Source organism: Garra rufa, chromosome 9 (genome assembly GCF_049309525.1).
Source record: "Garra rufa chromosome 9, GarRuf1.0, whole genome shotgun sequence".
Lineage (NCBI taxonomy): Eukaryota > Metazoa > Chordata > Actinopteri > Cypriniformes > Cyprinidae > Garra > Garra rufa.
This window is the reverse complement of record NC_133369.1, coordinates 41,569,101-41,584,625: the sequence shown is the minus strand read 5'-3', so window position 1 is coordinate 41,584,625 and position 15,525 is coordinate 41,569,101. Positions and strand designations below refer to the sequence as shown.

The 15,525-nt window shown below is 37.0% G+C and overlaps 1 protein-coding gene across 1 annotated transcript in view; it reads left to right on the top strand.

The window, feature by feature from the left end:
* The window catches only part of LOC141343269 (GTPase IMAP family member 8-like), a 36,178-nt gene extending 20,976 nt beyond the window's left edge, over positions 1-15,202 (top strand). Inside the window, exons 6-7 of the mRNA XM_073847862.1 lie at positions 1,014-1,433; positions 15,083-15,202. Coding sequence (XP_073703963.1) covers positions 1,014-1,433; positions 15,083-15,202 — 540 coding nt within the window. The remainder of the gene's footprint in view (positions 1-1,013; positions 1,434-15,082) is intronic.
* The last annotated feature ends 323 nt before the right edge of the window (positions 15,203-15,525 follow it).

Sequence of the window (15,525 nt, the reverse complement as noted above, 5' to 3'; positions counted from 1 at the left end):
TCCCTTATTAAATAACTGAATAATGTGACAAATCATAATTATGAAGCTTATATATGGAATAGAATTCTAACTTTTATTTTACAGTGATAAGCAAGCATCAGATACACTAAAACCATAACCAAAGTTGTCTATGTAAGGATTTCTCAATTCAAAACATTACATCAATTACAATATAAGGCAAACATGGCACAAAATACTCCAAGTACTCAGATAATTTTTAAGAATGGCATGACAACTATGGAAAAAAACAGTATGACAACAGCCTAATTTAAAACAAAAAAAGTAATTTTTGCATTAATAGGATAATGTTGTACCAAATTACTATGACAAATCTTGTATGGATAGTTTTACTTAGTTAATTTAGATGCACATAGCATGCATATGTGTTTTAAATGCTCAACAATGGCATTATTACAAAGAATTCTACAGCTTGAGCATAGAAGGCAGCACAGAATTCAGACAATGTACATAAATGCCTACATAAGGACACATTTTACCCTCTTTGACATCTGATGATGCCATCTTGATAAAATTCCAGCTTCCAAGGAACAAGATACTTGACTTACTTCTGATTGTGAAACCACACCTTCAGAGGGCCACGAGAAGAAACTATGCCTTAAGTCCAGTGGTGCAGGTGTTAGCTACACTGCGTTTTTGTGCTGTTGGAAGTTTCGGTCAGCAAAACTGTGACAGCAGTAACACCTTTGCTGTTACAGCTTATAAAGAACATTCAGATTTTCCCCAAAACACCAAAAAAAAAAAAAAATCCAGCAGGCCAGTTGACAGTTTTACAGTATTGCCAGCATCTCCAGAGTGTTTGGCATCATCGATGGCAACCTTATTCCAGTGGCCAGCCCTGTTGTAAATGAGCCATTATACATTTGCAGGAAGGGCTATCCAGTTATTAATGTTCAAATAGTGTTTAATCACCAGGGAATGTTCACTGACATTGTTGCAAAATGGACTGGGAACACACATGACTCTTTGTATGGGCCAATTCTGCAATTTGCCAGGTGGCTGAAGAGGGTGGCTTTGGGGATAGCTGGCTGCTGAGAGACAGTGGCTATTCTCTTCGCCCATACCTCATAACACCTGTGCAGCATCCAGCCACCATTGCAGAGGAAAGGTTAAATCAGGCACATGGAAGGACACGCTCTACAGTGAAGAGGGCTATACGACTGTGGAAACAGTTTCTCTGTATCAGCAAGTCCAGTGGTGGCCTGAAGCTGAACCCCTCCAAAAGCTGCTCTGTAATTGTGGTTACTGCAATTCTCCACAACATTGCAGTCAAGGAAATTGGCCAGCTTCTTGATGAGAAAGAGGGGGGTCTTGCTGGTGCTGATGTGCTGCCCGTGCCCATGCCCAGCGGGCCTCAACATATAGAGCTGTGTGTGGTCTCCCCAACCTGGAAAGATGGCTCTCGACCACACAGAGTCAGACTAATACCACTGGAGTTCGTTTCACTCAACCCTGGAACTCATCATCATGGAAAATGTCCACGATCAGACACTTCTCTCTCTTTACTCCTGGCCGTCTCTGGATCCCCATCTCTAAATTGCGGCCTGCAGTTCCTCAGAACAGTTCACTCAGGAGAGAGGACTCTCATAACCACAACAGAGTCAAGAACAACCTCTGAGTTTCAAGAAATTGCAACTTTGGCCATCAAATGGAACCATCCAGAACTTCTTCAGAGGCTTCACGAGACTCTCGTTCAACAGCCAAGTCAAATGCAAGTATCGTTCCTTCCACTAAACAAAGGTTTTGTGTAAGCTATCGTATACTGTGTTTTGAGTTAGAAACTGATGGTTCTTTCAGATGGTCAGCTCGGCCTCATCCCCCTTTTCTTGTACGTTTCTAACCATCCTCTTACTCTTCCCATGTACCATGTATGAGTGATTGTATGTATGTTTTAGGGATGTTAACCGATGACCGTTTGACCGGTGGTTGACCGTATCAACGTTAACCGGTCAAAGTTGTCGGTAGTCGGTTAAAAAAAAAAAGTGATATCTAAATTAGGCTATTATGGACAGTGGACTATACGCTACTACAGTTAGCCATCTCAGTGTTTCCCACACATAGACGAATCTGTGGCGGTGCGCCACAGATTAAATTCCGACCGCCACAGATTCAACACCCACCAAAAAAAAAAAAAATCAATACCGACCGTCACATATTGCGTTTCGATATTCTTTTGTACGCTATTTAAAACACGCAGCGAATTCGTTCAACTGCATTACCTTTCCCTGCTTTCTCTTCATTCTCTGTCACTCATGCACGCGTCTCTCCCTCAAACACACACACACGCGCACACAGCCCCTCCCCTCCGTGCACGCTACATCTGTCTGGATCATCTGTGGAGAGAAAGTTAACTAGTCGCAAGTTTGCGGTAAAATGTAGGCTAACCTAGTTGGGTTGTCGAGGTCAACATGTTTTTATTGATTATTTGTAATAAAGTTCTGTGTAACCAATTATTAACAGTTTTTATTATTATTATTAAACTTTAGGCATTAGGAAATTCCTTTAGGATTCCTTCCAATCGTTCTTTTCATCTGATCACCTTGTACCCAAACCATTTGAAACTAAGGAGCCATTTGTCCTACGATTACATACAACAAGCTCTTCGGCGCCGCGTTTGCGGGACTCATGTTTCACGCTGTAGGGGATTTTAAAAAAAGTGACGTGAGTGGCAGTGTGTGTGTGTGTGTGTGTGTGTGTGTGTACCTGGTATTCATCACGTTGTGGGGACCAAATGTCCCCATAAGGATAGGAATACCAGTAGATTTTGACCTTGTGGGGACATTTCTCAGGTCCCCATGAGGAAACAGGCTTATAAATCATGCACAATTAGTTTTTTTGATGAAGTAAAAGTGTGCACAATCTCCTGTGAGGGCTAGGTTTAGGTGTAGGGTAGGTGTAGGGCGATAGAAAGTACGGTTTGTACAGTATAAAAACCATTACGCCTATGGAATGTCCCCATAAAACATGTAAACCAGTGTGTGTGTGTGTGTGTGTGTGTGTGTGTGTGTGTGTGTGTGTGTGTGTGTGTGTGTGTGTGTGTGTGTGTGTGTGTGTACCTGGTATTCATCACGTTGTGGGGACCAAATGTCCCCATAAGGATAGGAATACCAGTAGATTTTGACCTTGTGGGGACATTTCTCAGGTCCCCATGAGGAAACAGGCTTATAAATCATGCACAATTAGTTTTTTTGACTAAGTAAAGGTGTGCACAATCTCCTGTGAGGGCTAGGTTTAGGTGTAGGGTAGGTGTAGGGCGATAGAAAGTACGGTTTGTACAGTATAAAAACCATTACGCCTATGGAATGTCCCCATAAAACATGTAAACCAGTGTGTGTGTGTGTGTGTGTGTGTGTGTGCGCGGGAGGCAGAGCGGCAGAGAGATGCGACAGAGTTGCGAAATTGCAGGCGCGGCTCGAAATGGCTGTTATTTCAAATAGCGTACCATATTTTAAACTAATCGGTTAACCGGTTTCAATCGGCTAATGAGGCTCGGTGGTCGGTCAAGAAATTTTTTAGTTTTCGCCATCCCTAGTATGTTTGTTTGTTTGTTTAGATTAGTTACGTGTTAGTCCTTAGTTAATAAAACTCAAATTACATGAGTCTCTGATTCTGCCTTGCAAATTAATGTCCCTTTATGATTTCCGATCAAGCTACATGCTTTAATGCATTAATACTCTAAGAAAGTTATTTTTCTGTGGCCAAGAAAATATCATTGCTTAGAGTTGATATGAAATTACCCTGATTGTTCGCTGGATTAACAGATTAGTTGATGGTGATTTAATCCCGCTACAGTTACTACTGATCAGATTGAAGAAAAATGAACAAAAGACTGTTGATGGTCTATTTGCCCAACATAATGCACAGCTAATCGTATACGATAACATGTTACTGTACAGAAAAGTTGACACTGCAGTATGGGTTTCACCTACTCGGTTGCGGAACGATATTTTGTATCATATCCACAATCAAGGGGGACACTTAGGTGTAACAAATGTAAAAGACAGAATAGTCTGTATGTTCTGGTGGCCAAATATGGATAAAGATGTGAACGATTACTGTGCAAATTATTTAACATGTGCTCAAATGAATCCATCAGGAGTTAAAAAGAAAAGTTTCTTAAGATCGACATGTCTTGCTGAAGGCCCCTGGACCTCCAGATTGATTATATCGGTCCTTTACCCGCCCGCAGCAAAAGGTGGATACAGGTATATATTAGTGGTTGTTCACACATCCAGCAAATGGATCGAGGCATTTCCAATAAAATCTGATACAGCTTCTGCCACAGCACGAGTACTTTGGGAACAAATTTTCTGTAGACTTGGCCCTCCTCTGAGTTTGGAAAGTGATAGAGGCACCCATTTCACAGGAGAGATTCACGCAGACCTTCCCATCAGCTTCACATAGCACAGCATCTGCAATCTTCAGGAGGAGTAGAGAGATTGAACAGAATGTTAAAGACAGCTTTAAAAAAATGGTGTTGGGTCATTCTACAGAAACGTCCATTTTTCTGTCCCTAGACTTTACAGAGATATTACAGTTGAAATACACATTAGGTTTAAATTTTTTTTAGATGAAACAATATGTTATTTGAATAATTAGACCTTCCTGAACCATAAATGTGGCATTAATTTTTTTCTTAATTATATAGAATTCCAAGTACCACAAAACTGCTTGTCCCCACAGCCATGTACAGAGGGAAAGTGCTTTATTTTAAGGTTAAAAACAGTATTTTCAACCATTTAAAATACAAAAGTCTATTCATAAATGTGACCCTGGACCACAAAACCAGTCTTAAGTCGCTGGGGTATATTTGTAGCAATAGCCAAAAATACATTGTATGGGTCAAAATTATTGATTTTTCTTTTATGCCAAAAATCATTAGGAAATTAAGTAAAGATCATGTTCCATGAAGATTTTTTGTAAAATTCCTACTGTAAATATATCAAAATGTAATTTTTGATTAGTAATATGCATAGTTAAGAACCTAATTTGGACAACTTTAAAGGTGATTTTCTCAGTATTTTGATTTTTTGCACCCTCAGATTCCAGATTTTCAAATAGATGTATCTCGGCCAAATAATGTCCTATCCTAACAAACCATACATCAATAGAAAGCTTATTTATTGAGCTTTCATATGATGTATACATCTCAGTTTTGTAAAATTGAACCTTATGACTGGTTTTGTGGTCCAGGGTCACAAATATCAAATATATAATTTAAAAAGCATAAAAAAACTTAATACTAAATAAATGTATATTGAAAATATATTTGACAAAAGTCTTTTATTTTGGAATAAAAAAAATAAAAAATTTTTTTTTAAAAATCACACTGATGACATCACTCAACTTCCTCCTTCCTATTTCCTGAAGATCTATAAAGGAAGGCCCATATTAAGTCCAGTTTCTTTTCAATTATCAGACATTTTCTTATTTACCTCCTGATTTTGTATGAAGCTTTTAGTTGATGTTACTAGTGTGACCTACTTTATTGTTAAGGAATTGTAAAAAAAAAAAAAAAAAACTAGAGTACAAATGGATAGAACTACTTAATTTAGTAAGTATCCCATGATTGACAACATGTGGTTCGATAACTAGCAGCAGCCATTTTGTAATAGCAATGTTTAATGAAAATTGTCACTGGTGTTAGCTTCCTTATAGATAAATAAATGTACAATTTTTTTTTTAAATAATTAGGCTGTCGTTTATGCGTATTCATAAAGTTAAAAGGTAATATAATAATGTGGTCTAAGTTTAAAAGTTAAAAAAAGAAATACATTTTAAGACATCTTGCCATACCAAAAGTGGACGTTTCTGTTGTTTCTGTTAAAAAAAATGGTCCCATGTGGGCTCAAAACCTTCCATGTATATTAATGTCAGTTAGGGAAATCGTTCACAAAAGCACCAGTCCCCATGAATTAATGACAGGAAGGAAAATGAGATTACCTGAACACCTTTTCTTTGTCTAAATCTTTATGTTTGCATGTGTTTTTCAGATTTTTCTAACCAAGAAATATAAAAGATGTGGGGATGGGTCCTGATAGTGGTCCTGCCGCTGACAGCGATGATGCAAGAGTGCCCAGATCTGAAACCAGCACCCCCTTCCGGCGTCATGACGAAACCATATCAAGGGGTGTTGATCAACAACATCCAATGGATTCACGTTCCAGTTCTAGTAAATCTGACAGCATGGTCTCCAGATCTGGACGAACGGTGGAGAGAATGTGATAGAGATGTACAAGGATCTTGTGACAATGGAGTTCCCAAGATACCATGGAGCAGTGGCAACCAACTCACCTACAGATCAGCTGGTAGAACATTCAAAGGATCACTTAGAAAGAAGTGCTTCTGAATGAAAGCTGTTAGGATTTGTAGATAGCATAGGTATATCGAAGTAGATCAGTGCTAAAGAACTTAAACAGAATGAACTCTAACTCAAAGCTCTTGTTGGGCAACAGGCTGATTTTTAGGCAGCATCACTAGCAGCCCAGAGCTTTCTCTGGCAGGTATCTCCACTCATGGACTTTTTCTGGCCATGGTTGCAGCTGACTGGTGCCACAACATAAAGTTTGATACTTCAGTGCATTTTCCCAGTGTCTTTTCCATGGATAAAGAACAACAAATAAAAACTCTTGGAAAAACTACACTGCTGGAAGGGAGAATAAACTGATAGTTCTCTATCCAAACTTTTGACCTTTTGTCTTTAAAAAAAGAAAAGACTTATATACCACAGGAAATACAGACTATGTCAGATTTGAGGAGCATTTATTCATGCTCAGTTCACAGAAATATAAAACATATTTTATATTTTTGTACATATTGACCAATATTTGTACATATTTACAGGTTTCAAAAAGGTTGAATAAACCTCAAAAAGAAACAACTAAACAGTGTCTTCATTACTACAATCTGTCTGCCATATATATAATGAAATGTGACGTTTTGTTCAAGACATATTACTAGCCTATGCGACATCAACATGCATTTATCATTCTTACATACTTACACATTCTTATCACTTCACCATGATTAACTTAAAGATAGATGATACTATTGGATTTTTTTTTACATAATCGCCCAACCACGCAGCATTAGTAAAACAGACCTTTTCTGTTTTGAACTTTCTGAAATCTCCACATTGTTCTGTTTTTCATGTGGACCACGCTTTGTGAGGTTTGTACATTGTGCTTATAGGTCATTGTGATTGTCTGTACATTGTGATGGGTGTACATTTTTGTAAAAGGAAAAGAAAAAAAGGAGAAAATCTTATTTTGCATATTATAGCAACTTGTGGCCAGTTCTCACCAAATAGTACTCAGCTTCATGTAGTTACTTCATACCTATATGCAAAATTTTGTAAGTCAGTCACAATGCACTTTATTCCAGATTTCAGAGTTATGACCTTAAATGTAAATGTTAGGGTTATTATATAATACATTGTATTATAGCACCACCTAGTGTCTGACGAATGTGTGCAGGGGTGGCAGAGTATTAGGATAGGATTTTGTCTCTGATGCCTAGGCACTTTAAGGGCAGAAAATTATAAATTGCAAAATACAAGAGGGTTCCAGCACCTTCAGTGCTTGCACCTTTAATGAACAGGCATCAAACCTGAGCCACGGGAAAGTGTATTTGCTAAAGGAGGAAAACCAAAAGTTTAGCACCTAGAATATTTTCACTAAAAAAAAAAAAAGGACCGGGACAGCACCATCATACAGTCCCCCACCAGCACTGCGCATTGAGTCCTTGCAGGAGATGTTAGAAAAAATGACTTTATTCAAAACCAAGACAAGAAGAATGCACTGCATTAAACCAAAAGGCCTGCTCTGAGGATGTAGACTGTATGTTTCTTAATTTTTGGGATGAGTATGGCCTCTTTTAGCAATACATATACGTATCTATATACAGGCCAAAAGTAAGAAGATTCTACACTGGTAAATGGCAATTTCAGTGCATGTACAAAAACAAAATAAAAATCAGATCAGCTGGTTTCTATTTTGTTTTGTATTATTTTATCTATGTTGTTGCTTTTCCAAGAGCATTCCCGGCTGGTGCAAAATGCAGTGAACACCTTAAATGAGGAAACTGAAGATATAGAGGGGAAGATCAGTGATGCTAATGACATCCACCAATATTCTGAACATGTAAGTAGTAGTGTCAGAACGCAGACCAGCTACTTTTGGAGTTCAAAAAGAATCCCAGAGGAGTTTCCAGCAGATTCAACCACTACAGAGAAGCACATTCCTAAAAACTTTGAACCACACAGTGTCCATACTGTCCTGGACACTCCTCTAGAGTCTAGATCACCTGACAAGCAAAAGTTTACAGAATATTTATCAATGTAAAGGTAAAATGAGTTATGTAATGGTTTATTTGATGAGGAACTTCCTGTTTTTTATACAGTAAATCATGTACATATAGAAATGGAATCTATTTTTTGTTTGTTTGTTTTGTTTATCTCAGTGTCTCTGTCCCAAATAGTGTCCTGTGTGCAGAAACTTGGTCTGAGAGTTAGTTTTACAACTACAATAAAATAGTTTTTCTATCAATCCGCAGGGTCTCCAAGCCTGCTTCTGGAGAGCTTCGATCCTACAGATTTCAGCTCCAAACCTAATCAAACACACCTGAACCAACTAATCAAGGTGTTCAGAGCTTCTTCATAATTACAGACAGGTGTGTTGGTGCAGGTTTGTAACTAAAGTCTGCAGGGCGGTAGCTCTTCAGGATCAGGATTGGAGATGCCTGCCTTATGCTCTCTTTTGGTAAATATGCACTAAATTTAAATAAATAGAGGGCTTGTTTCAACTCATGTTAAAAGCTGTGCAAAAACTGTTGATCAAATAATTAAAACCTTTATTATATTAACTTTCCACAGAATCATTTTACTGTGGGTTGCCTGTTCAGAACAACTGAATCCCATTCAAGAATTGCCTTGCCAATCAACCCTCTAAGAAATGCGTACTACCATTTTTTGCACTTTAAGACAGTACTCGTACAATTTTTGTTGTTGAAGCTGTGGATACCACCCATCTTCATTACCCATTTTCATAGCAGACACCAACTGAAAAGTTGCCTTTGATTTAACATGGGAGTTTAAAATCTGAACAAAAAACTCTGATCTATAAATGTTTTAACCCAAAATTGATGCATTCAACGTAACACACATTCACAACACTGGCCCCCAGGATACACGTTAATGTGGCAGCAAAGTGGGAGAACCTGGAAAAGATTGCCTAATGACTTTAATGATAATAATGTGTCTTATTAATGTGTTACATTTTACCATTAAGGGTAAAGCCACGTTTAGTGTGGTCTTGGAGCTGTAGGGCTAAAGTTAACTGATGTTTATCCTAAATTCCATTCCTCAGATTCATCTAACAATCCTTTTAGAAGTTCACTGACATTATTCAGTGACAAGCTTCTTAAAACTGAAGATTTCAGGGGTGTCTCTCAATGTGAAAGGGTAAGCTCTGTATGCTCACAGCATTTACATTAACATGTATTGCTATGAAATTTCTTCCATAAACAATACTAATAGATAGTTAATTTAATAATTTTTCCACAGCACAAAAGAGAAGACCTGGTGAAGGCATGTGGCTGTCTTGGAGTGTCAACAACTGGCTCGGAAACAGACCTTATAAACAGGCTGGAGGAACTTGTCCTTTTAAGGAGGTTACCCCAAAATGTTTGTAAAGCTGAAAACAGGCTGGAGGTAAGGTATTGTTTTGCAATGTCATAAACATAATTTTGTATAGGGAAATTTTCTTGCTTTTCTTGTTTTATTACCCTCATCTCTGCAGAAAACATGTAATATGTACTCCACACAGGTGAAGTGTTACATTTGGCGTTGTATATTATATATCACCATTATGGTGGCAGGAGTCCACACAGCACCACGGGGATGTTCTACAGTTTTAAATATCCCCCATGTACATCTCTGACATTGCTGGACATGTTGCCAGACATGTTAACAATCATACACAGCAGAAATTCTTACAGACAATGATGGAAGGGTGTGTGCAACAATGGACACCAACATATTACTGGCAGACGCAGAAAAGTTAACAGTAAATCTTGAGTGGATGAAGAACATCAGCCGGAAACAACAATGCAGAAAAACTCAAATTAAAATACCAATTCTCATGTCCACACATCAGACCGGTACTCGCTGTACAACAGATTTCACCAAAAAAAAAAGCATCCTGAAGAGAGACTACACAGCCTGAAACTAATCCCAAACTTGGCTTCTCTGGTTAATATTGCAATAGCAAAACAAATAAAAAAGCCAGTACTCAAGCCAGTACTTGATGTGCCAAATGAAGGACATCCATTATGTTCTCACTACATCTGTAATTTCATCTCAACAATGAAAGACTCAATAGCTCCCTCAGGAATGAAATGGAAAAACTACAGAGGCCATACACATTGGTTTAAGTGATGATATGTGGCAAAACAGGTAAGAATGTGAAGACTAGAAATTACTGTGTGACATTAAATATATTGAAGTTTGTCACATTATGTATGCATAAAATGTAGCCATTTCCAGTTAGGCTAATTACAGAATCTCACACACACAAGAAAAACTGACCAATAGTCCAGAAGTCCTTAGGGCCCAGCAATGACTGTGTAATAATGTAAGTACCATTTATCCTAATGTTTTAAATAATTTGCTTTATTTGATAATCCTATTATTTAACTCTCACTTGTCTAAGATGTTATATATAACCTTTAACGTGTATATCTTCAAATACAAAACATACATTTTAATACTTTCTTACAATGTATCTTCATATTTTGCTATAAGGGCTGTAAATTTAAGACAGCACAAATTGCAACAGAGACCCTGAATGTGAGAAATTGCTTTAGAACCTGTAATTTATTTTTTTCTACTATATAATCATTTTCATAAACATGAAAACAAACACTATAAGCAATGGAATGTAGTGCAATGCCATTATGCAGTTTACATGTAATTTCTTTCTATCATCAGGTTGTGGCCTTGATGACTGACACATTCATTTTGTGGTACACACATCATGTTAGTGTCAGGACTTTCTTCTGTGTGCCTGCTTCCCTCTTATCTTTCTCACATTTGTTATGTAAAAATCTAAAAAGACACATTTGCTTAACTCATAAATGTATTTTTCAACAACAATTTCAGATTTACATCTAAAAAGTTGAGGTACACTCTTAAAAATAAAGGTGCTTTAAAAGGTTCTTCACAGCGATGCCATAGAAGAAACATTTTTGGTTCCACAAAGAACCATCTCTTTCTTACCTTTTTATAATCTGAAGAACCTTCTTTCGCCACAAAGAACCTTTCGTAAAACAGAAAGGTTCTTCAGATATTAAAGGTTCTATATGGAACCATTTAGACAAAAAAAAAGGTTCTTCTAAGGCATCAAGAAGCAACTTTATTTTTAAGAGGATACTTAACAATTTCTAAAAAAAAAAATGCATTAATGCATCCCTGTTTTACATCCCATGAATGTCACTATGTGTTCCCCATTTCTTTCAAAATGATGCACAGAAAATACTTTTACCAAAAGCTATTGGTATGTGTGAGATACCAGAGACAGGCAAAAACTGTATAGTTTTTAGCAAAAACAATATTTGAAGAAAAAAGGCTTCCCTACAAATGCACATGTAACATTACATTCGAAATCTTTCATCTTGATTAATTTAAATGTATAAATATTATTTTATTCAGTGTTAGATCATGTTAGTTCTTTTAATACTACAAATTAATTAGTATATGAAAAAAAGGTTTACATATGAACATTAAAATAAAATGCCTAAAAAGTATTGTTCTGTGTTTTTTTAAACAACCTTTATGCAATTAAAGTAACCAAAAAACAAACAAAAAGACTCTTGGATGGCTAACCTAACCCTAACCCCAAATTATTAGAAATATATTTGCATGAAATACTTTTGACAAAAAAAAAAAAAAAAAAAAAAAATATATATATATATATATATATGAAATTGGCCCTGTCTAGAAACACAATGCAGCTAAAGCCACAATTCTGATTTATATTCCTTTTCAAATCTAAGAACAACTCTACAGCTCTTATGTCTCATGAAATCTTTTTTGAAAATGCCATTGTTTTGTTTAGAGGAGACTCAAAATTCTAACTATACATTATCTAAGCATTAATGAAAATCATTGTCTTGTGCTGCAAAAACTGCCCCATTCATGAGTCACCAACATCCTGTCAATGTTCTTCTGTAAAATACTGTATGGTGCCAGAACAGTTTTAATGACAACCATACATTTGGTTCTGTGCAGCTAGAATGCTCCAAACTCATCCTTCAGTATATCCGATAAATCATCCACAGCATTATATGATGTGTGACAATGATGTGCCTTCATCTCACTGACCCTCAACATCACTTGTGTGCTATTCAAACAAATACATGAATAGAAATCATTGATATTTAAGATTCTGCCAGATACCATATTTTTCATTCAGAGTACACACTCGATTAAATCATTAACTTTTGAATCAAGCACTACTGGGACAATGACTCTGGGGTTAAAATCCACGTGCGGTTCATTAACCAATAGCAGAATCAGAGTACAAACAAGAATGGGTTGTAGTAACCAGAATAACAACAGCAACGTAGACTGAACTCTAATCGTGGTCATATAACAGTTAGGTGATCAGGACAGGCAGCAAACAGACAGAAACAAAAATCCAAACAAACAAGGCCGTTGTCAAAAGTAGTAATGTTCAATACTTGAACCAATTGTTCTTTTGAGCCAGTTCACAGGAAGTAACCAGTTCACAAATCAAAATGAATCAAACTTTAGTTCTGAGTTAACGAGGCACAGCCGAAGTAGCACGTATGAATCAAAAAGAACCAAATGAGCCAGTTCAACCAACTGTTGAAGTTTGTTGAGGATTACCGAGGAATCTGACAAGTGAGTTGCTGACATATCAACAAGCCAAGACTTCTATCCAACAGTCAAAGCGGTATTACATTATGAAAGTGTCGACTCAGAGGAAGAGGGGTTAGGGTGCTGTTTGGGCCAGGGGCTGTATCCGAAATCACCCTCCCATGCCCTAAAATAGGGCACTAAACCATAGCGAACCTTCTTGAGTGCACTCATTTAAGCTTTGATGAGGACACAGCTGTTTCACGATTGGCCAGATTCACTGCATGACAATGATCACGTGTGTTTCGGGTTTATTCTCACCTTTTTATCCATATTATATGGTTCAAGTCGAACACACCTAATGGCTAGAGAATACCCATAAATTAATTAACGCCAAATTAATTCCCGCATCTCGCCAAAAGATGCAATGCAACTGAATCATCCATCCATCCATCCATCTTACAATGTGCTTGTCCACGATGTACAAGCGTAATACAACACAGGTGTAAATTCATTGTAAATTGATTATTAAATTGTTTAACTAGGGTTTGTACATAATTTCCATGACAGAGTTCAAGATTAATCCTTTAATCTTGCTACCGAAGCAGGCAGTTTGCCTTTTTCAAACAATTAAACGGCAAACACGAGCTATGCACACGGTATCTAAATTTATTCACTTGTTTTCATTTCACTCCTTCAAGTGCATTATATTAGTAAATTAATGTAGGGAATGGTGAATGAGGGTATAGGGAGCGATTTCACATACAACCCTGTCATATCCAACATGAAGGATCAGCGAATTAAACTGTGATCACATCATTAACCTTTAATGAATGCAAGACAAGGCAAATCAGCAATATGTGTTCACACAAAAAAAACTTAATTTAAATGTTTCATTGATATGACAAGACACCAAGATATTATTCCGTGAACTAGTGAATCAGGTTTTTTGGTTTGGGGTTTTATCTTTTTCTTTTTTTAAAACTAAACTGTCTAGTTTGCCAAAATGAATCTGACTTTGCATCACTAGTCAAAAGGACCAACAGCCAGGGTACAGTAGGGAAATAAACACTCAAAATTATAGGTCATGGCAATACAAGACTACTTTGCACTGAGCCTTGCATGTTCAGTGCTTAAATAGTCTGTTAAATGCAGGACAGGTGTGTGTGCAATCAGTCCAAATATATGGGTTTTGGGAAATGTAGTCCAGGATCTAATACTGTATTCAGATAATGGGGACCTCCAGTGGCAGATGGAAGATTTTCAGAGGTGACGTTTGTGACAACTACATTTGTTGACTTTTTTATGTATTGTTTTCAGGTTTATACATTCTGTATAAAGTATGTGCTGCTTTGTTGTTTTTATTGCATACAAGTTTTGTTCAATTGCATAAAAAAAATTAATTATAACACATTAGTGTGTAAAAAATGTCAACGCACTTTCTGTGTTAAAATGTTTTGAAACTTCTGTATCCCTACCATTTTTCCAAAACAAAACTCAAAAATGTGGAATGGTTCAGAAATGGTTAAGCATACAGACATGTGATTTGAGGGCACTTATTCAGATGAATTTATATTAGAAAGAGTTACAAAAAAATACTAATTGTCATTTAATTCTTTTTATAGAGCATGTTCACAAAAGAGTAAATCTGAAGTGCTGAACAACTGTAATGACCACAAACAATGACTCTGGGGCTCACTAAAACAGTAAAAACAATAATTTAAAAAAATGCTCCAAATTGCTTGCTGATAAGATCAGTTTGAATTCAGTAATAGAATATATCTCACATATTGAATAGCAGATTTCATTTGTTTTGTGTTTTTTAAAACGAGACCCCCTTGACACCCGTCCTATTGTAACGGTTGCTGTTTTCACCATGTTTTTCACATGGGTGATAGGTGTTGGATAACTTTGTTTTTGCTTTATTTAAAACAACAACAACATTTTCTGTCTTTACTTAGGCTGCCTTTGTGTCATGTTGTATTCTGTCTAAAGTTTGTATGAGATGTAGCTTACACAAAGAACAGAAATCCGGATGAAGCAAATACTTTCTAAATTTTCACAGCACCGTACATATCAGGAGCTTTGATGTGAGTTTTAATCTGTTGTCCTTCCACCTGTCTCCTGCAGAGCAGGATTCCTTCTTTGAATCATGCCTAAGCCCTGTGTGTCCGCATCTTTACTAAGTTGGACCTACAGAGCACATACAACCTCATTCAGATATGTGAGAGTGATGAACAGAAGACTGCCTTCATAACACCATCAGGCCACTACGAATATCAGGTTATGCCGTATGGGCTCATATAGAGCGCATGGGCTCAATATAGACCAATTGCAGACCTGGAACACCTTACAAGAGCTGCAGTTTTGGAGATTCTCTGACCCGGTCAGACAATTTGGCCCTTTTCAAACTCTGTTTTTACAGTACACAAATCAAACAGTCCAGCGATAAACTTCATTCGCTTTATTTAACCAGGTTAAAAACTCACTAATATTAAAATCTCTTTTACAAGAATGACGTGGCCAAGAAAGCAGCACAAATATACAACATATACAAAACACAATTCAAAGATCACAGCCGCAATCCACCAAAGGATAAAACACACTGTCTGTTAAAAGTGACTTGAAAA